Here is a 19,043-nt window from a genome sequence, read left to right as displayed (position 1 = left end):
GAGAGAAACAGGGTTAACGTCTGCAGTGTATGTCAACTACTGTAATAGATGCACTGTTGCAACTAGCCAAGGCTCTTATGGCAACACCTTCCAAACCCATGATCTCTACCACTTAGAAGGACTAGGGCAGCAGATGCAAGGGGACATCACCACCCTGACTTTAAACTAAATTGCCATTTCTTCATCGTTGCTGGTTCAAAATCCTGGAACTCCCTACCTATTGTGGAAGTACCTTCACGGATTGCAGCAGTTAAAGAAGCTGGCTCACCTTCCCAAAGACAATTAGGAATGGACCCTAAATGCTGGCCTTGTCAGTGATGCCCAGAAACCATGAATGATTAAATTAAAAATAGTCAAATGTTGCCTGGTCGATCTAGCAGTTTCAATGGCTAACTGGAGCCTCTATCTGTGCTAACCCTGCAAAGAATAATCAGGCTTTAAAAATCTGTGATCTGGATTTCTATCTGACTTTTCAGCTTATTTACATTACATGGATGCAGGGAGAGCAAGAAAATCTTAGCCATGATGCTCCAAACATCAAGAATGTGAGGGAAGCTCGATGGACCAACTGGACTTTTCCTGCCTGTCATTCTTGTACGTTATATGATCTTAGAGATGGACGGTGCATCTTTAGGACTGTTTTATTCTTGGTCTGCCTTTTATTGGATCTGTTTTAGGGCTGGAGAGATGGTATTTGCCAGCTCAAGTGGTAGAAGCAGGACCTCAGATCATGCTGTTCGTATTGGTCACAAAGGTAAGTAAGTCAGCAAAATCTAAATATAACACATGGTATTATATGGACAAAAACTGTGGCTTATTTGTTTCCCCTATCTCGGTTGGTGTATGGATCAATGTGTGGTATTGCCTGATATCAAGCCATGCAAACCCTGGAGACTCAAATTTGATCCTCCACTGAATTAACCAATGTCACCATTGGCTACAGAAAGAAATTGCACGTGCCTAGACATTGGATGAGGAGAGAATCAATCTTGGTTGTGATGGCCCCCATTGGCATTGGCTCACAAAGACTACTTGGATGAGATATTTGTGAACCATTGCCTCCTGTGAAATTATAGCTCAGTGTGAGCTACTTTGAGAGGAAAATGACCAATGAGGGACAGGCTAAAGAAGATCTAGTACCCTATTATCAAAATACATCAGTAAATGAGAGCTATAAGAAAAAAAAGCTAACAAAACATGACTCTGTGCTGCAATGGTGATACAATATTCAAATAGTTAATGAAACATGCATTTTCTTTGGTAAGTTGAAATCATGGTTTAAAGTTCATCCCACATTAACAGTGTTGTACTTTGGTTTAAGGTACAGTAAAAGTACAGCTGAAGAACCCCTTTTATTCCTCCCCCAATTATCACATGACTACCAATTCTGACAGGCCTTCCTAGCGCTCTCCACAACCTATGTGGAATTCCAATAGCAATCGCTGCCTTTCCTTGCACATTGGCCTTGTTAACAGCCAGTCCACAGCCAATCAGAAGGGCAGCTGATGTCGCAAGAACTTGAAGCTATTTTTGCTTTGTTCGACTTCAACTTAGTCACTGATCAAATCAGAGAAAGAGAGAAGGTGCACCAGTGAATGGGAGTGTAAAGCTTCTGAAATACAGGAAAATGGAAGGAAAAAGAACTTCACCAGAATTTCAGGAAATGACGCTGGTCACGGGGAAGGTATGTTTATTTCAAGTTAAATAGTTTTTTCAATAAATAAACTCAATTTGGAATTTTCTTATCTGCTCTGTTCAAACATGGATGTCTAAAACAGGACAAAGTTCAGACGGAGATTCAAGCATAGAACCCATGGTGGCTGATTGAAACCTTTGTAGACCTTACAGTAACGTGGGGCACATTTCGTTTGCAAATTTAACTTTTTTTTAAAAAGAGGCTTGTATTAATATACTGCATTTCAAAAGCTCAGGATGTTTCAAAATATTTTACCGTCAATTACGTACTTTTTGAAGTTTAAGCACTATGTAATCATTATTGACAGCAGCCAATTTGTATACACAAGGTCCCACAAACAGCAATGTAATAATGACCAGATAATCTATTTTAGTGATGTTGGTTGAAGGGTTTATATTGGCCCGGAGAACAGGGGGAACTCCCCTGCTCTTCTTTTTATAAAGTTATGGAATCTTTTACATCCACCTGAGAGAGCAAATGGGACTTCAGTTTAATTCTCATCTGAAAGATGGTACTCCCTCAGTGCTGCACTGCAGTGTCAGCTTAGATTTACGTGTCTAAGTCTGACACTTCAACCCATAACTTCTGACTCAGAGGTTAGAGTGCTACATCTGAGCTGAGGCTGACCCCTATAACTTATTATGGTACTATTGTACGAATACAGAAAAATAATCCTTGCTTATTTTCTGTAAATATTGAAATGAGAGGCCTGCTGTTAATGCAGGCAGTGGTTGAAATGGCAGTCAGCTGCTACCAGTGCTTACTGACACATCTGTGCCCCCTTCCATTTTAGTCACTCTGTTTCTGGTCATGGGAAAGGTGTCTGCCACAGTTCAAAGGGGGTCTCATTAATATTATAAGAGTCAGGGTCAGACGTTGTAATTCTGACCATGACATTATTTTAACATCAGTCCCACAAGTTGTAGCCAGGGAAGCCTTGAACCATAAATGTAAAAGCAAAATATTGAGGATGCTGGAAATCTGAAACAAAAACAGAAAATGCTGGAAAAACTCAGCAGGTCTAACAACATCTGTGGAGAGAAAACAGAGTTAACGTTTCGAGTCTGTATGACTTCTTCAGATGAAGAAGTTTTGCTCTCCACAGATGCTGTTAGGCTTGCTGAGCTTTTCTCACATTTTCTGTTTTTGAACCATAAACATATATTGCTTTGAAGGCCAGATGGAGCAGGAGCGTTCCTTCAGGCCCTACAAGCAATCTTTGAACCTCTGTTATCCCTCTTCCCTCCTACTAACTCTGAGTCAGTTCCACACAATCCTCCCCACCTTAATGCCAGGGACCAGGCCTTTGAGTCTCTGGCGACAGCTTCACCTGGGTGAAATCTTGCTCCCGCCACACACCAGTTGTGAATCCCACCCAGGTTGGGGGAGAGTGCAGCTTAAGTAAATGCCCTTTGACCAGGTACTGAGGCACAGGAGTTAGAATATCTGGTCTCACACCAGTGTTGTTATCAGCTCACCCCAAACCATCAGCCAGCCATCGCCCACCCACCCATCCCCATACAACTCAGATAAGGGCATGAAAACAGTAAAGACTAGGAACAATAATATAGCCAGTGACGAGGAAGTTTGCAAGTCTGACAATCTGACAATTGTTAAAAATAGATAATTTGCAATTCTTGAACCAACATCAGCTCAAAATTTAACAGGAGCATATAGTAGAGATTTGGACTTGGCGTTGTTTCAGATTGATGCTTTGATTACTTTTAACGCCCTGAATCCAAGGGGATTCTGGTTCTGCCTTGGCATGCCAGAAGCAGAATTCATGTTTCCACTCATTTGTAAAATGGTCAATCCAGAATGAATTATGATTTCAAGCTTTCAGACAAATCAGAATGAGACCACTGCCTGGTTTCCTCAGGCTGGTTTAATTCTCGGATTATAAAACTGTGAAAAAAAAGCTTTAGTCCTCTGTCAAAACAATCACTTCTTTGCTCTTCTGAATCTTCTCAGCATCTATAACAATCCACTCCACCAACGCCTGATAGAGAAAGACATGTATTTATACAGCATCTTATCACACCTCTCTGAAACATCTCAAAGTGCTTCACATTAATTCAATTTCAAGTGTAGTGACTGTTATTTAGGTACAAGTGGTACCAATTTTGAGCGGAGGAAGATCCAACAAACAGCAATTAAATGTGCTTTTGGTAGTGTTGATTAAGAGAGGAATGTCACAGGATACTTGGACATCTTCTACTCCTCTTCAAAAAGTGTCAATGGCGTTCCCATATCTGGAGAAGCTTTCCTAGAAACATGGGTTACACTTCTGAAGATACTGAAAAAAAAACTTGACTGAGAGGTGATTCTCTCTCCTCTAATCTTCCTCTCTGCCATATCCAAAACTTTTATCTAATTCATTGTTCATTTGAACTGACTTCACCAACCTTCCTTCACCTTTAGCAGTTTGGGATAAAGTATATGAATAAGTTGAGACATGATGTAGTTAATGTAGCATGCTTGCGAGAGACAGATAACCTTGGACCTCTGGTTCCAAAGCTCTCCACCACTGGGATTTCCTCACCTCATGTTTAGATCTGTTGTGGATTAATTGATAATTCATAATTGATAATTAACAAACAACTCCATAAGATAAATCAACAACTCCATTATCATGTATCATGCAACTACCAGTGTGAATACATCAAAGTGATCTTGGTTTATTTCCTGAAATATGCAAAGATAGCCTTTGGTCTTTTTGCACCTAGCAATTCCTTTATTTCTACTTAATCTTGAGATGGTAAGCCTTGCCTTCCTTTGCACATTAATTTGCTTTACCAAGACTGCCTTTTACAATCACTGGGATACTGTCTGCCTCACCCGCTGTGTGTCCTCTCTCACTTTGAGACTTCACTTCACTTCTCAAATCCTCTCTTTTCATTGCTCTCTCCCTCCGACAGCTACTAATATGAGAATACTGCTGACCCTTCCAAACAGAATCTTCCATCCTTAAAACCCTTGATATTGTCAAGTCGTACCTGTTCCCTGTACCCTAAAAGATCAATTTTGACATTCTTGTATTTGACTCCTTCTACCTACCCTAACTCTGTGATCCCCTGTTCCTGTGTGTCTCTGCATTGACCCTTCTCTCCTCAGACACCAGTTTACTCCTTGTCTGCTCTGTTTCAGGATCAGCGACTGTTCTTTCTAGCACTGGAAACCTATCTCAAAACCCCTCCATCATGCCACCTTCTTTGCTTAAACCTTTTTCTTTGATCATGCATTAGCCCTCCCCAATCCCTTCTTCTTCCCTTTTACTCAAATGCCCCCTGTCAAAACTTTCTCTTGTGAGGAGCACTGTAGAAACATAATTTTTTGGTAACCTCTTTTGTTTTTTTTTTGCTTAGCTGTAGCTCAATGGGCAGCAGCCTAGCCACTGAGTTAGAAGATCATGGGTTCAATTATCTCCCCAGAGACTTGAGCACAAAATCTGGGCACACAGCCCAGTGAGGGAGTGCAAAAAGATTTACAAGAATGGTTTCAGGGACGAGGGGCTTCAGTTATGTAGATAGATTGGAGAAGCTAGGGCTGTTCTCTTTCGAGAATGTTGAGAGGAGATTTACTAGAGATGTTCAAAATCATTAGGGGTTCTGGACAGAGTAGATGGAGAGAACCTGTTCCCATTGGTGGAAGAGGCAAGAACCAGAGGACACTGGTTTAAAAGGATGACCTGAGGAAATTTATTTTCACACAGCAAGTAGTTAGGACCTAGAATGTACTGCCTGAGAGTGTGACATTGGCAGATTCAACTGTGGCTTTCAAAAGGGAATTCAATCATTATCTGAAGAGGAAAATAATTTGCAGGGCTATGGGTAAGGATGGGGGAGTGGGACTAGCTGAGTTGTTTTTGCAGAGAGCTGCATGGATTTGGGTGGTGGAATGGTCTCCTTCTGTAACCATTTTATGATTCTATAAGACATTAACCCTAGACTCTGCCCTCCTTAGTTGGATGTAAAAGGTTCCATGGGTCTATTTCAAAGAAGAACAGGGAAATTTTCCCCAGCGTCCTGGCTAAGGATGCCATTGGTTCAGTTTTATACCAGATAGTTCCTGTCTGGTACTGGACACCTTTATGTCTTGTATTTTTACTTTTTAGACATCTCTAAGAACCACAATTGTTTATCTTCATTTGAGTGTGTGACTTCCCCTATAACCAATGAGCTGGGTACAAATGACTGCCATGATGACTATGAATCCCTGGCCCAGCACCTCGGCTATGCCCCTCACCCTCCTGACCTCTGGTCTCAGCCTCAGCCTCTGTGCTGTCCCTGCTGCCACTGCCATTCCACTCCAAACCCAAGAAAGGCTTTGTCCCAAACTCTGACCCTGGTACGGCTCCAGCCTCCATTTATGTCACAGGGATGGAGTAGCGAGTCGAACTCTTGATCTTAAAGGGTCTGCGCCCTGGGAGAAAGATAGCATGGGAGTTGTCAGGGAGTGTCCTGTATGCTGGAGATTTATTCGTGGCCAACCTTTGTCTTGGTCAATGATTATCCCTCAATTATCGCCGAGAAACTTATCTGGCCATAATCACTTGATGTTTGTGGAACTTTGCTGTACACAGATTGGCTTCAAAAGTATTTCATTGGCTGTGGTGTGCTTTGTGATGATCTGAGGAGGTGAAAGGCACTGTATAAATGCAAATTCTTTCTTTTAGATCCAAATACTCTGTTCTCACACTGTTCCTTCTCCGTGATTTCTCCTGTGGTAGCAATCATGGCTTATCACATTGATACTGTTTGTCTTTCTTAGTCTTCATTTTCAAACCCCAAGCTTGTTATTTTGGTTGTGACTCAGTCAGAATGCTATTCGGTAGTTGGGAGCAATGTATATCAGTGTATTGCCTTGACACACTAAACAAGCAATTTCTATAACTCAGTAATGAAATTACAGCACAGCAGTTATAAATTGAAAGATAAACTGGCTTTTGGGTACCATTTGAATATAAATTTTGTAGTTAAGACTTTTTAACTTGTAGATTTTTAAAATTGTTATATAATTCTGCATTGAGATTTATTAGTTTCTGTAACTTTACATTTAGCTAAAATGATTCAGTTTATGGCTGGAGTGATAATGGTGAAAAGTATAATTTACGAGTATGTACAAATTATATTAAGATAAACTTCTATGTAATGTGCCATCAATGCTTACTATAACAAACTTACTGTCATACTTCTCTGTAAGCTTTAGCTCTCAAGCTTAATCGTACCCAAATTTATTGTAATGATCCACAAATTTATTCAAATCTATGCGGGATGTTTCAACGTACCTCTTACTTTAACATATAATTGACTTGTAGATCTGACCTTCTCATCCATGACTCCCACATTATTTTAATTTGCTATCATTTATTTATAATATGGAACATATCATTCAGTGCAATAACATTTCTATCACAAAAAGAGCCACAATAAGACAATCTGTCCAAATTATGTTGGCCTGAATTTTTGTGTCATTGGTGAAGCAAGAGAGCTCGTTGCTGACCTCAAAGAAAGCTTCTCAGAAAAACCTTGTGCTCACTGTGGTGAGAATTTCCCCTTTCCCCACAGCAGATTAAATCTGGCAACAAATCAAAGGGATGTCTTGGCATGCAGTGCAGTGACGTCTGTAAGTAGGTAAGGCAACCAATCACAGTGAAGTGTTCACACACAAGATACCAGAAAATTAAATGCACTTAAAATCTTTCACTTTTAATTTGATATTTCAGATAGTGAGTAAATGTATGACTGTATCAAGATAGAAGCTAAAATAAAGATAATCGGCTTTTTTAAAATAAGTATGTGGTATTTTTATCATTATGGAGAAATTTGACATTCTACAAATATAAAATAAGCTTCTCAGGGTGTTTAGCAATAATTTTGAAGTTAGTACACTGTTAAAACCCAATTACATCTCAATCAAAAGCTATAATACAGCGTGATGAACAGTGTAAGAGCAGGATTCTCATCAATTCATGATTACACGGTGGACTTCAATCTGTGGAAACCTCTACAATGCATCCTATGGAGGAACGTAGACTCACTGATCCTCAACCCTTTTATCAAGATTCATTTTTATTTTAAAATTTTTATTTTTTCCACTTATTCTTCTTCTTATTTTTTATTTATTTTCATTTTTATTCATTGTTTTGTCCCCAGCTTTTAGCCTATTTTCGATCTCCCCCCACCTCACCCCCACTAGGGCCATCTGTCACTTGTTCATGTTGGTCTTTCCAGAGTGCTTGCTCTTGTCTGGCTATTATCACATTCTGCTTTCTCTCCTTTATGTCACCATCAGCAACTTCTTTAGCCAGTACCACCACCATTATCACCCCTCTGACCTTTTGTTTATAACATCTTTGTCAATCTCTCCTTTGCCTCCACCAATCGCTGGCCTTCTATCCAGCTTCACCTGCTCCATTCCCTTTAAACAGCATAAATTTCACCACAGTTTTACTTCTTCTTAGCTCTGAAGAAGAGTCAAACGGACTCGAAACATTAACTCTGTCTTTCTCTCCACAGATGCTGTCAGACCTGCTGAGTTTTTCCAGCATTTTTTGTTTCTGTTTCAGATTTCCAGCATCTGCAGTATTTTACCTTTAGCTCTGAACAAGCTCAAGTATACTGAGCTTGGAAGATGTGACTGTGACGAGAGAGCATTTGAATAATTGACTCCAGAAGTAACAAAAGAATGGATGTGGGTTTAAGCAACAGATAGAGTGAGGAAGGGGCAGAGACGAGCAATTTTACAGAGGTGGAAGTAAGTAGTCTTGGTGATGGAGAGGATATGAAGTTGGGATCTCAGCTCAGGGTCAAGGAAGACACCGAGATTGTAAATGATCAGGATGTTCTGGATCCACAATCCTGCAGTCTCTAACTGTTGCCAGGAGGTTTTGTGATCCAAATTTGCACACCATAATAGGGAGGAGATCTGTTAAAGATATATGTATATTGACCCTGAGATTAGCTGCACAACTGCATTGGAGACAATAACATTGAGTCTAAAGTATTTTGCTTGCATTTGCACTGAAAGGGCAGCTTGACTTCTGAATAAAATGGAGAAATGCCTGAATCATTCGGAGGTAGGTAGTCACAAACTAAGGACTGGGACAAGACAGGTGACAGTAATCCATCAAAGTCTTGAGCAAGGATTTAACAGATGGGATTATTAATACAGCCTGATTCTTTACTAAGCTTTGAACCCATTTATAAAGAGCAGACTGTAAATTGTATTACACATAGAACACAGAGGAACCCTTCCCCAAGTGAGATAAATGAGACCAATAATTATTTCTCATAATATCTGGAAATTAAAAAGCTGGTATCAGTAAAAATGACTGTTACACTGCCAAACTGTCTACATTTTAGGGATAGAAACCTGCTGTGCTTATCCGATCTGGCTATGTGATTAAAGGTGGAATCTTGTTGAGGGGCGTCTTGACTGCTGGCTGGAAAGCCAGTGAGAGACCCGTGCTGCCTCTTTTTAGGAAGGCCCGCTAAACATGCCAATCAGGCAGTGGCAAGGCCAACGACAGACCTTCCTCTGGAATCAAGACCCTGGGGGCTGGCAGCACTTTTGCTCAGCAGCACCGCTGAGGAGGCAGTGGCTGCTACCAGAAGGACAGGAACTGGAGTTCCAGGATCACTGAGCAACACAGGCCATAGATAAGCAATATGGCGGGGGAGGATTTCTTGGTGAGGGATGAAGGTCACGGGGAGAGGGGTGTAGGGGGTCAGCAGCAATGGAGGGGGTGGCTCTCAGTGTTCCCCCATCCTAGTGCCTTTGATTGAGCGATCCCTCAGGAGGTGACAAGTTGGCTGCACGGTTTTGGTTGCATGGTTTTATCTGCCATGTACGCCACAAATTGACAGGCACGCCTGCAGCTGGGTTAGTACTAGTGGTGGTGGGATGAGGCCTTCAAGTGGTCATTAGTTGATTGACCATGGGCCTCCCACCCAGAACTTAATTCTGGCAGAGGCAGGAAGGTGGCAGGTAGTTCTGGTATGTCACCATCCCTCCTAATTACTTGCCCTTCCCAACTCCAAACCCACCACCACCAAGAGCAGAAGATTCCTCCCTATTTATAAATGCAATTACTCTTGACGTCCCTTGGAGGTGGGCACAGATTCTGAGGGGCAATTAGCAATGGGTATTAAAGGGCAACTAGCAATGGGTACTAGCCTTTCCAGCAATACGCACATCCCGAGAATGAATAAAAGGAAACTTTTTGCTGTTCTGTTTACTGCTGTGATTAAGAAAATGACTGAAGCTTCATGGTATAAGATTGGTCACCAGTGCTGTCAATCAGAGACCAACTGGAATCTGATAGGACAAAGGTAGGAGTAGGGGATCATAAAGTTGAAAAATGAGAAGCTGATGTAGCTGATTTTGATTTAGCACTGTGGAGGTGCAATTATTTGAGGATAGAATCAATATTCATCCTTAATGTTATTCAATCAAGTGTTTGTATAGAGTCTGTACTGAAGACAAGAAGCCCTTTAATGTCACAGAGAACTCCCATGCATAAAGAAATGCTTTGACTTGATATATGCTCTCCAGTAACTTCCACTCTGTTGTAGATAGTGATATGATAAATAAGTGGAAAATACCTACTTTTGCTTCATTACAGACCGTGGTGATGTTCACTTTCTTAAACTTTGCTCCTTATTGCCCTTGATGATTCAATGGGTGCCTGGTGTGATGCTGAGTCACATGGGCCCAGGTTTACTCCCTGGCAGGACAAGGCTACAAAAACAATGGATGGAATTTTCCAGTCCTGCCATCGACGGGTTTTGTGGCAGGCGGGAGCAGAAAATTCAGAGGGGCCACAAATGAGATTTTCACTGGCAGGAAATCAGTTCGGAATTTTCCCCTCACCAATTTCATGGTGAGCTGATGGTGAGTCAGGTTTCCTGCTGACCTATGCCGGGAATGCCATTTGCATGCTTTGCCATGTCATGAATGCTCATTAAAAATGCTACAAGCTGAAATCACCTTCAGCCTCCCAATCTTGTTCCACATCAGTGGAAAATTAGACCAGTCTAAATCACGTTTGGAAATGAGTGGCATGAAGCTGTCCACCCTCGCTTCACTTGTGACTTCCAACATCCAAAGCCCACCTGCAACAGTGCTGCTCCATTTTCTCAGCAATGGTAGTGTAACGCCACACTGGTAGAGATGTAGGGTTGGTCTGCTTATGGTAGGTGCCTCCATACTCTGGGAGGACAGTGTGTGCAGCAACTCTCAGGAAAGGCTGCACTCAAACAGAGACCAGCATTGTGACAGGGTGGGGAGGAGGGGGGAAGGAGACATTGAGGTCAATGGGGTATGGTGGGATTGGAAGGAGAGAAGGATGACGGAGACATGGGGATCAATGTGGTAATGTGACATTGGAAGGGGGAAGGATGACAGAGGAATGGGGGTCAATGTGGTATGGTGGGGTCAGAAGTGGGGGGACAATGGCAAGCAGAGGGGAGACCAAGGGTGGGGAAGCTGGAGCCCGACTGTTATGACCCAGAAATTGGTAAAGCTGAGTTATTTAAAAATCCCAAAGGGAAACCTTAAGTAACTGTCATAACCTGTATTTTTAGGTGGTATGTTTGAGATGCAACTCTAAATTCATGAATCAGACCACCAGTTCTCAAGAGGTTTTATATTAAGCTAAATGAAACAGTTTATTAATTTACACAAGTTAACTATATACACATGGCTACAAATTACTACTATCATAAGTTTTAACAAACTCCTAAACTAATCTCCATTAAGGCAACAGCAATTCATAGACTTAACCAAGCATGAGGCAAAGCATTTTCACCTTATGAATTCAAAATGAGGTTCCTTTCACTTTGGTTCCTGTGGAGACAGTTATTGACTTACACCTACTTTGATCTTACATTGCCCCTGCCCCGCACACACAAAACTGCTATCCTTATACCTAGCACATTGTATCACCAGCCTCTTCTAACAATAAAACACTTTTACAGTACCAAAGTTATTAGTAATATAAACTTATTGCCTGGTCCCAGCTAGCTAGGTGCCAGATTTCACCCCAATTCTTGAATGTTCTATTCAAAAAATGCAAATGCATTCTACCTCTCTTACATCTCAAAACTAGCACACAACAAAGCACCTAGACTAACTGGCTTTAATCCAATTATGACACACCCACAGACTAAACCTCTTTTAAAAGAAAAATATTTTCCAATAATATATACATTGATACTTCATGATTCTGATATGGAAGACTAGAACAAAAACACAGAAGGAGGTGGATGGGAATCGGACTATATGAATGAGAGGGGACACATGCAGACCCCGGAATACAAGGGTGGGCGGGGGGTGGGGGGTGGTGGGGTTGTGCTAATGTGGCACAGGAGGGATTGGTTGCACAGAGACTCATGAGGGTGGGGGGGGAGGGAGATTGTTGCGATCACACATGACGGAATGTGAGTGCTCATTGAAAGACAATCATAGTCCCTGGTCTGGGCCAAGAGGTCAGAGTGAGAGATTAAAGACAGTCCTGAGGCTTTGTGTACCTCATAGTTAGGGTGGGAGATTAATGGCGGTCCTGGGGCTTTGTGGGCTACGCTACAGGACTATGCATGGCACAGGCGTCCCACTCCAGGGAGGGGCAAGGCCTGTGGGCTCAATTGGGATAAGGCACATCTTGGTGTGCAGCGTGTGTTCACCATCTTACATTCAGTGGCGATGGGGTTGTCTGGCTTGGTACTGGGCTGCAGATGGAATGGTTATGGTTAGGGGAGGCATCTGCAACCTGTAGATGGGGAAAAATAATAAAGGCAAGGGATACTTGAAGCTCTCCTGGTGGGGGCTCTCCTCTGTATTTAACCATGCAAACTCCTCCTCTCCTCCACTTCTCTTCAATAGGATCACTGCATGCTTGGGGATAGGGGTACCTGCTCAAGTGATGGCTCATGACACTGGTGCATCATCCACCGAGTGCTTCAAAGGAGAGATACAACACGGCGCATAGCTCGACATGAGCCATCATCAAACATTTGCATCCTGAAGACGCACTTCCGATATTTGGACTGCACAGGTGGGTCTCTGCAGTACTCTCCACAGAGGGTGTCCCTTCACAACCTGGCACTTTAAAGAGGAGATCCCTTGCAAGAGGGAGACATGGAGAAGGAAAGCTCCTTGGATGATGAAGAGCAAGATGGCAGGAAACTGAAGAGGGAGATGAGGGTCAGCTTCCATGTGAGAACGCCATCGAAGAAGCACAATGTGGAAGATGTGCCCATGCTACGCTGATAGCCACAAGATTCCAGGAGGAGTGAGGCAATGGGACATGGCCACATTCCTTCTGTCCCTTAGTGCCATGCCAGTGCACTCAAAGTCCTTTACAATCAGTAACACTGAGAGCAAGTTCAGCATTTGGACTTGTACCTACAACCCACATGATTCACCAGATCCCAATCTTTGGAAAGTTCAACAGCGAACCCTGCATCTATGCATTCTGGGAAGTAAAAGTCAGCACGACAGTGTAAAACCTGTGTCAAAGGACTTGATGCAATCATTTCCACCTTAATGAGGAACATTTAGCGGTCATTGAGATGTGTGCATGGCTGCAGGTCTTGTGCTTTGGCACTACCAATGAAGGCAGTCTTCTTATTTTGAGAAACATGTACAGTTAATCATCCAAGTCTATTGAGCACACCTAACTCCATGTTACCTAGTAAGGAGTAGGGGTTACTAATACATTTTACAAACGCTTCCGGTAAAGAGTTTGACACATCTCCCTGACATAACACAAGGGTCAAGTAACTATCATGAGTCAGCTAGACATCGCACGAATGTGAGGCTCCCAAAGAGAGGTAATCACTGAGTGGGAACATGGCTCACCCTCACATTAAGAGGGCACATAGGTGCATATGCACAATGCTTTCAAATGACAAGACCATCCTCTTGAGCAGTAAAATGTATTTACAAAGGTGCATGCTATATATATAGTGATTGAACACTCCTGACCCAGAAATGATGTCAAAATTTCTTAATTTTTCTAACCCTACCACTATGTCTAGGTGCATCCTCAACACCCACAGCAGAGGTGGAGACAGCCAGCTGACTGCTATGCCCTGTTGTCTTTGATGGCTTTGGCGGACATCTTCTAGAGGGCCGAGACCTGGAGGGCCCGGCCTGCTTTGGGCCTTCTGCTGTAGGGCATGTGCACCCTCCTCAGCATGTACAGCTGGAGGTGATGGGGGTCACAGGGAGAGGGGATTGGGATTGCCTGGACACTCTCAGAGTCTCCTGGCTGGATAGCCCCGAAGTTTCCAGCTGCCGTTCTCTATGCATGCCGGTGGGCCCCCGCCTGACTCCCTGAGGAGAAGGAGCTCCTAGATGGAGAGCAGGGTACCCCACGCCCCTCTTGCCTAGCCACTGATGGATCCCACCAATGCCTATAGCAATGGAGTGCAGGCCTGAGCGTAAATCCGGCAGGAGCTGCTGGACCAAGGTCCCCACGGTGGCTGCCACCCTTCCCATGGAGAACTCGAGGTGCTGACTTGTCAGAGCCATGACATCAGACTGAATGTGGACACTTTTGTCTGTTGACTACCTCTTGCAACTCTACCAGATTTTCTGCCGCCTGTCATTGCATCTCCAGCCTGTTTGAGACAGCCGCTTGCAGAGGCTCATCATCTGACTTAGATTCAGCCAGTGTGTGATCTCCAGCAGTCCTCCAAGTGCCAAAGACCTGGGCTGTCACTGCCTCCGACTGCTGTGGAGATGTTTCAGTGAGGCATTCGCCAAAAAGTGACCCCGAGCCTAATCTAGAACTATGACCCTCCAGGGTGTGTGTCACTGTGCTGGTGGAGGATGCCGGTAAATGCAGTGATGGGTATTCTTCAAATGGATCCTCATCATCCTCCTCTGATGTGGACTGGGGCTTACATTGGACCTACTGCTGCCTGTAAGAGAGAGAAGATGGATTTAGTTTATGCGCAGACTGAAAACATTACATTTCACTCACTGAGAATGTCATGATGTGATCAGCTCATGGAGGGGTCATCCATCATGCTTGCTGGGAGAGGCTGATCTCGCCTTCCCCACAGAAGCAATCTCTGGCCTCCCCTGCAAACTTGGCGGCATCCTCCTCAAATCAAGTGAGCTCCTGATGTCATTTGCCCCTCCTCCCGTCTGGGATCTCCCCCTCCTGTTGTGGGAAAGCATGGCCTGCATGAAGACAAAGAGATGGAATGTGATGAGAATAGATGGAGCAGAGGTTGGGAAGCATGCATGCCTTCTGTGTGTGCTGAGCCCTCCCCAGTGAGGCTGAGGATGGAGTTTGTGCAGCAGGATAGATAAGATGCTGATGATGTTAAAGTGTCCATGAGACAATCAGTGCTGTTGTTTCCTCCACTAATAGTGTGTGAGATCCATGGGCAGTGTAACCCTTTGAGTGCCTGATGCCATTATGAGATTGGAGTGAGCTGAAGGTTGACATACCTTGATGGAGCGGATAAGATCATTCATCCTCTTCCTACACTGGATGGCTTTTCTCGGATGCCTGACAAGCTTACCTCCCTAGCAACTGCCTCCCAGGCCAGTGAGGTGAAGCTGGTGGGCCCCCTGGAGCCATCCCTCGGGTAGAGGACATCCTGGTACTAGCAGAATCTATGGGTGAGGGCCTCATATGAGACATTACTGAACTATGGTGCAGCATTTTTTTGGGCGTAGCCATCTCAAAACTTTTCCTGAACACAGCCAAACTGGAGCGAGACGTATGTGTTTGGGTGGCCTTTAAATATGGCGACCCCATTAGATAATGGTGAGGTGGATGAATCAGTTCCTACTCTGCATGTGATTCGAAGAGCTACTCACTGATGCATAGCTTCCGAGCTTGAAATTAGGCATGCATTCCCGTCACGCTGCCTTATGAGAGACTTGCCACAAAACCCATCCACCGCTGCACTTAGTCTCCAAAATGGAAAATTCTGCCCAATGAATTAGTCAGGTTTGGGCTTCAGTAATCTCTGCTGGAAATGTTCATTTATGGACATGGGCCAAGAACTTTATAAGATTCTTGCTAAATGAAAGAGGGGAGAGCTGAGGGGAATTTTATTTTAACACTGTGAGCTGATATGATCTGGAATGCAATGTGTATGGAGGCAGATTTCAAACTGGGAACACAGAACAGAAAATTTTCAGAGCTATGGGGAAAAAGCAGGGAGTGAGACTAATTGGGTAGCTCTTTCAAAGAACTGGCACAGGCACCAAGGGCAGCATGGCCTCCTATGCTGTGTGATTCTAAGATTAAGCAATGGAATTAAACTTACCTACAATACCAACTGGGGTGCAACAGTCTGTCAGTGTTGTGTGTTAGAGCCAATCCATGGACAATGAATGGTCTTTCAGCTAAGATGCAGAAGGGCCATCAACATGTAGATTGCAAACAGTAGATTCCAGCTGTGTCTTTGAAATAAACAGTAATGTGTATTGTATTCCTGTGAATCCTAATATTGGTTTGAATGAATGTGGTTACTTCTTTAAGTCATTGAATTTGTAGAAAATATCACCGTGGTTCTGACATGAACTGTGCATAGTAGTATTTCCAGATGAAAGTATTGCATACAATAGTGTAATCATTCCATGTGACTTAAGGTAACTTGTGAGCATTCGGGTACGGAATGTAAAGATTTTCCAGGTGATATATTAAGTGACTTGTTTGTAAAGATATGAATCCCTCCCTGTAAAGCCTAGTAATTTCAACCTCACAGTCTAACAAAGAGGGTTCTGGTGATGACTCACTGAAAAATGAAGTCGGTGGAAATAAAAATTGTGGGAGATGTGCAGCACATTGCCAATTCACTATTACCCCCTTTACACAAGTGTCCAAAACTAAACTGTCCCCACTTGTTAAAGCCCTGCCAAAAAGGTTTTGTCCCTGAATCAAGTATTTGTTCAGCTGAGCTCTCAATATTATGATTGAATTACACTTTTTGATTAATTTAATTATGTTATTTATCAAAGTTACTTAACTAATGTTAATCAATGGAGTCCTGAAAATATTTCTTGTTGCTTGTACAGAGCACACAGTAAAAGACTCTGATTTGTGATGGTTGGTACTTGCATGTATGGTCACCAAGTACTTGTGAGATCTTTTGAAGAGATGGACTTTGGTCAACTCTACATATACAAATCCAAACACTATCCAGAGAACACTCTGTATCTTTGGCATAACTGTTTGCTAACAACCCAAAATATATATTTTTATTTATTCAAGGGATGCGGGTGTCACTGGCTAGGGCAGCATTTATTGCCCATCCCTATTTGCCCTTGAGAAGGCAGTGGTGAGCTGCGTTCTTGAACCGCTGCAGTTCATGTGGTGTAGGTACACCTACAATGCTGTTAGGGAGGGGGCTTCAGGAACTTGACCGAATGACACTGAAGGAACGGTGATATATTTCCAAGACAGGATGGTGAGTGTCTTGAAGGGGATCTTCCAGGTGGTGTTCCCATCTATCTGCTGCCCTTGTCCTTCTAAATGGCAGTGATCGAGGGCTTGGAAGGTACTGTTTAAGGAGCCTTTGTGAGTTCCTGCAGTGCACCTTGTAGATGGTACACACTGCTGCTACTGTGCATTGGTGCTGAAGGGAGTGAATGTTTGTGGATGGGATGCCAATCAAGTGGGTTGCTTTGCCCTGAATGGTGTCAAGCTTCTTGAGAGTTGTTGGTGTTTGGATGGGCCTGATGGGTCTTATAAGTATTTGGGTGAGTCTGATCGGTTTTGCTGGTGGTTGGGGTGGGTCTGATGGGATTTTCTGTTGTTTGGGGTTGGTCTGATGGGATATATTGGTGTTTTGGGAGGGTCTGATTGGGTTTTCTGGAGTTTGGAAGGGTCTGATGGGATTTGCTTGTAATTGGTGGGTCTGATGGGTTTTGCTAGTATTTGTGTTGGCCTGATGGGCCTTGTCGGCATTTAGTAGTTCTTTAGGCCCACTGTCAGTACAGTTTAGAGTAACCAGGAAGTTGCATCACAACCTCTGCCCTTATATGATTTGAGGTGAGAATAGTGAGTCTGTGCGGTCATCCTAGAAATTCGGACAAAGAGCAGCTGAGAGTTCCCGGGAGCATGTCAATATTTATAGAAAGTCTCCAGACAAGGATCAATATTTGAAGGGGATCTTGGGAGTGTATGCTTATTTGCAGATCCCCAAGAATATGTCAGTAGTTACAGATGGTGCCCAGGAATCTGTACTGGGTCTCTGGGAGTCTCAGAATATTTGAGGGTATTTCAGAACATGCCAGTATTTCCACAATGAATCCCAAATAAAATATTTCTGGCTGAAATAAATTGGACAAACTTGTATCCAATGATGTTCAGTCCATGAGCAGTTCCCAAGGTAGGCCAATTTTAACCTTTGTTTGGTCTCCTCTGTTCTCTCTCTGTTCTTTCTTTATTGACGACCATCACTTAAGCTCTGTTACATGATCCACATAACCATTCTTTACATACCAGGTCCAAGAGTGGTGAGAATATTGAGTTTGCAGCCCTGTAGAGTTGTTGAAGCAGATAGCATTGATGCATTAGGAGGAGGCTTGCGGGAGAAGGGAATAAAGGACTATGGGGCACAGGGAAGGAAGAGGGAATTAAAGTAAGAGGAGGTGCATGTGGAGTATTAACACCAGCATGGGCTTGGTGGATCGAGTGGCCTGTATCTGAACTGTAGATTCTGTGTAAGATAATTCTATATATGTAAATGCTGGTGTGCTATTCAGTGGGCTGAGTTTCTGATCTTGCCTCAGCTGTTTGGTGGAGGTGAGGTACTCACCCAAAAGGTGAAAGAGGAAACTGATGGGAGGTACAAATAGAGGAACTAAGAAGCTAAAATATATTTTAAAGGGAAGGGAATGTATATTACTAAAGGAAAATGAAAATACTTTACATTTGTGTATTTGAGTAAGATGCTAGAAGATCTCCCATGGCATTGCTCACAGTAATTGGTGGATACAGTATTATTCTGTTACTAAGCAGTAGCTGTAGGTAATCTGGATTTAAATCTCACTATGTGGGGGTGGAGTTGGGGGGGGTGCGGTGGGGTGGGTGTACTTGTGGTTGTGTTTGTTGCAATAGGCTGAGAGTGGTTAGAGCACCACCTCTGGAGCTAACAAGAATAATAGGCATTCATGAAATATAGTTTTTTTATATGAATACAGTAAGTGGAGGAAGTAGAAATAGCAGCTGTCATCATTACTGTGATATCCATGATTTCAATGGTCTCCCGGACAGAGATCCCTATATATATAGAAAGTTTGAAATACTTATCTCCCTACTCTGGGTGATAATGTTGGTTTTAGTTATTCACTTTTCTTTTACTTGGAGCTC

The 19,043-nt window shown here is 43.1% G+C and overlaps 1 protein-coding gene across 1 annotated transcript in view; it reads left to right on the top strand.

Moving 5' to 3' along the window:
• LOC121287569 (cyclic AMP-responsive element-binding protein 3-like protein 3) overlaps nt 1-19,043 on the top strand; it is a 61,867-nt gene that overhangs the window by 5,400 nt on the left and 37,424 nt on the right. Inside the window, exon 2 of the mRNA XM_041205500.1 lies at nt 678-754. Within this exon, the coding sequence (XP_041061434.1) occupies nt 678-754 (77 nt within the window). The remainder of the gene's footprint in view (nt 1-677; nt 755-19,043) is intronic.

This window comes from Carcharodon carcharias, chromosome 14 (assembly GCF_017639515.1).
Source record: "Carcharodon carcharias isolate sCarCar2 chromosome 14, sCarCar2.pri, whole genome shotgun sequence".
NCBI classification, from domain to species: domain Eukaryota; kingdom Metazoa; phylum Chordata; class Chondrichthyes; order Lamniformes; family Lamnidae; genus Carcharodon; species Carcharodon carcharias.
This window is presented reverse-complemented; position numbering and strand designations above follow the sequence as displayed.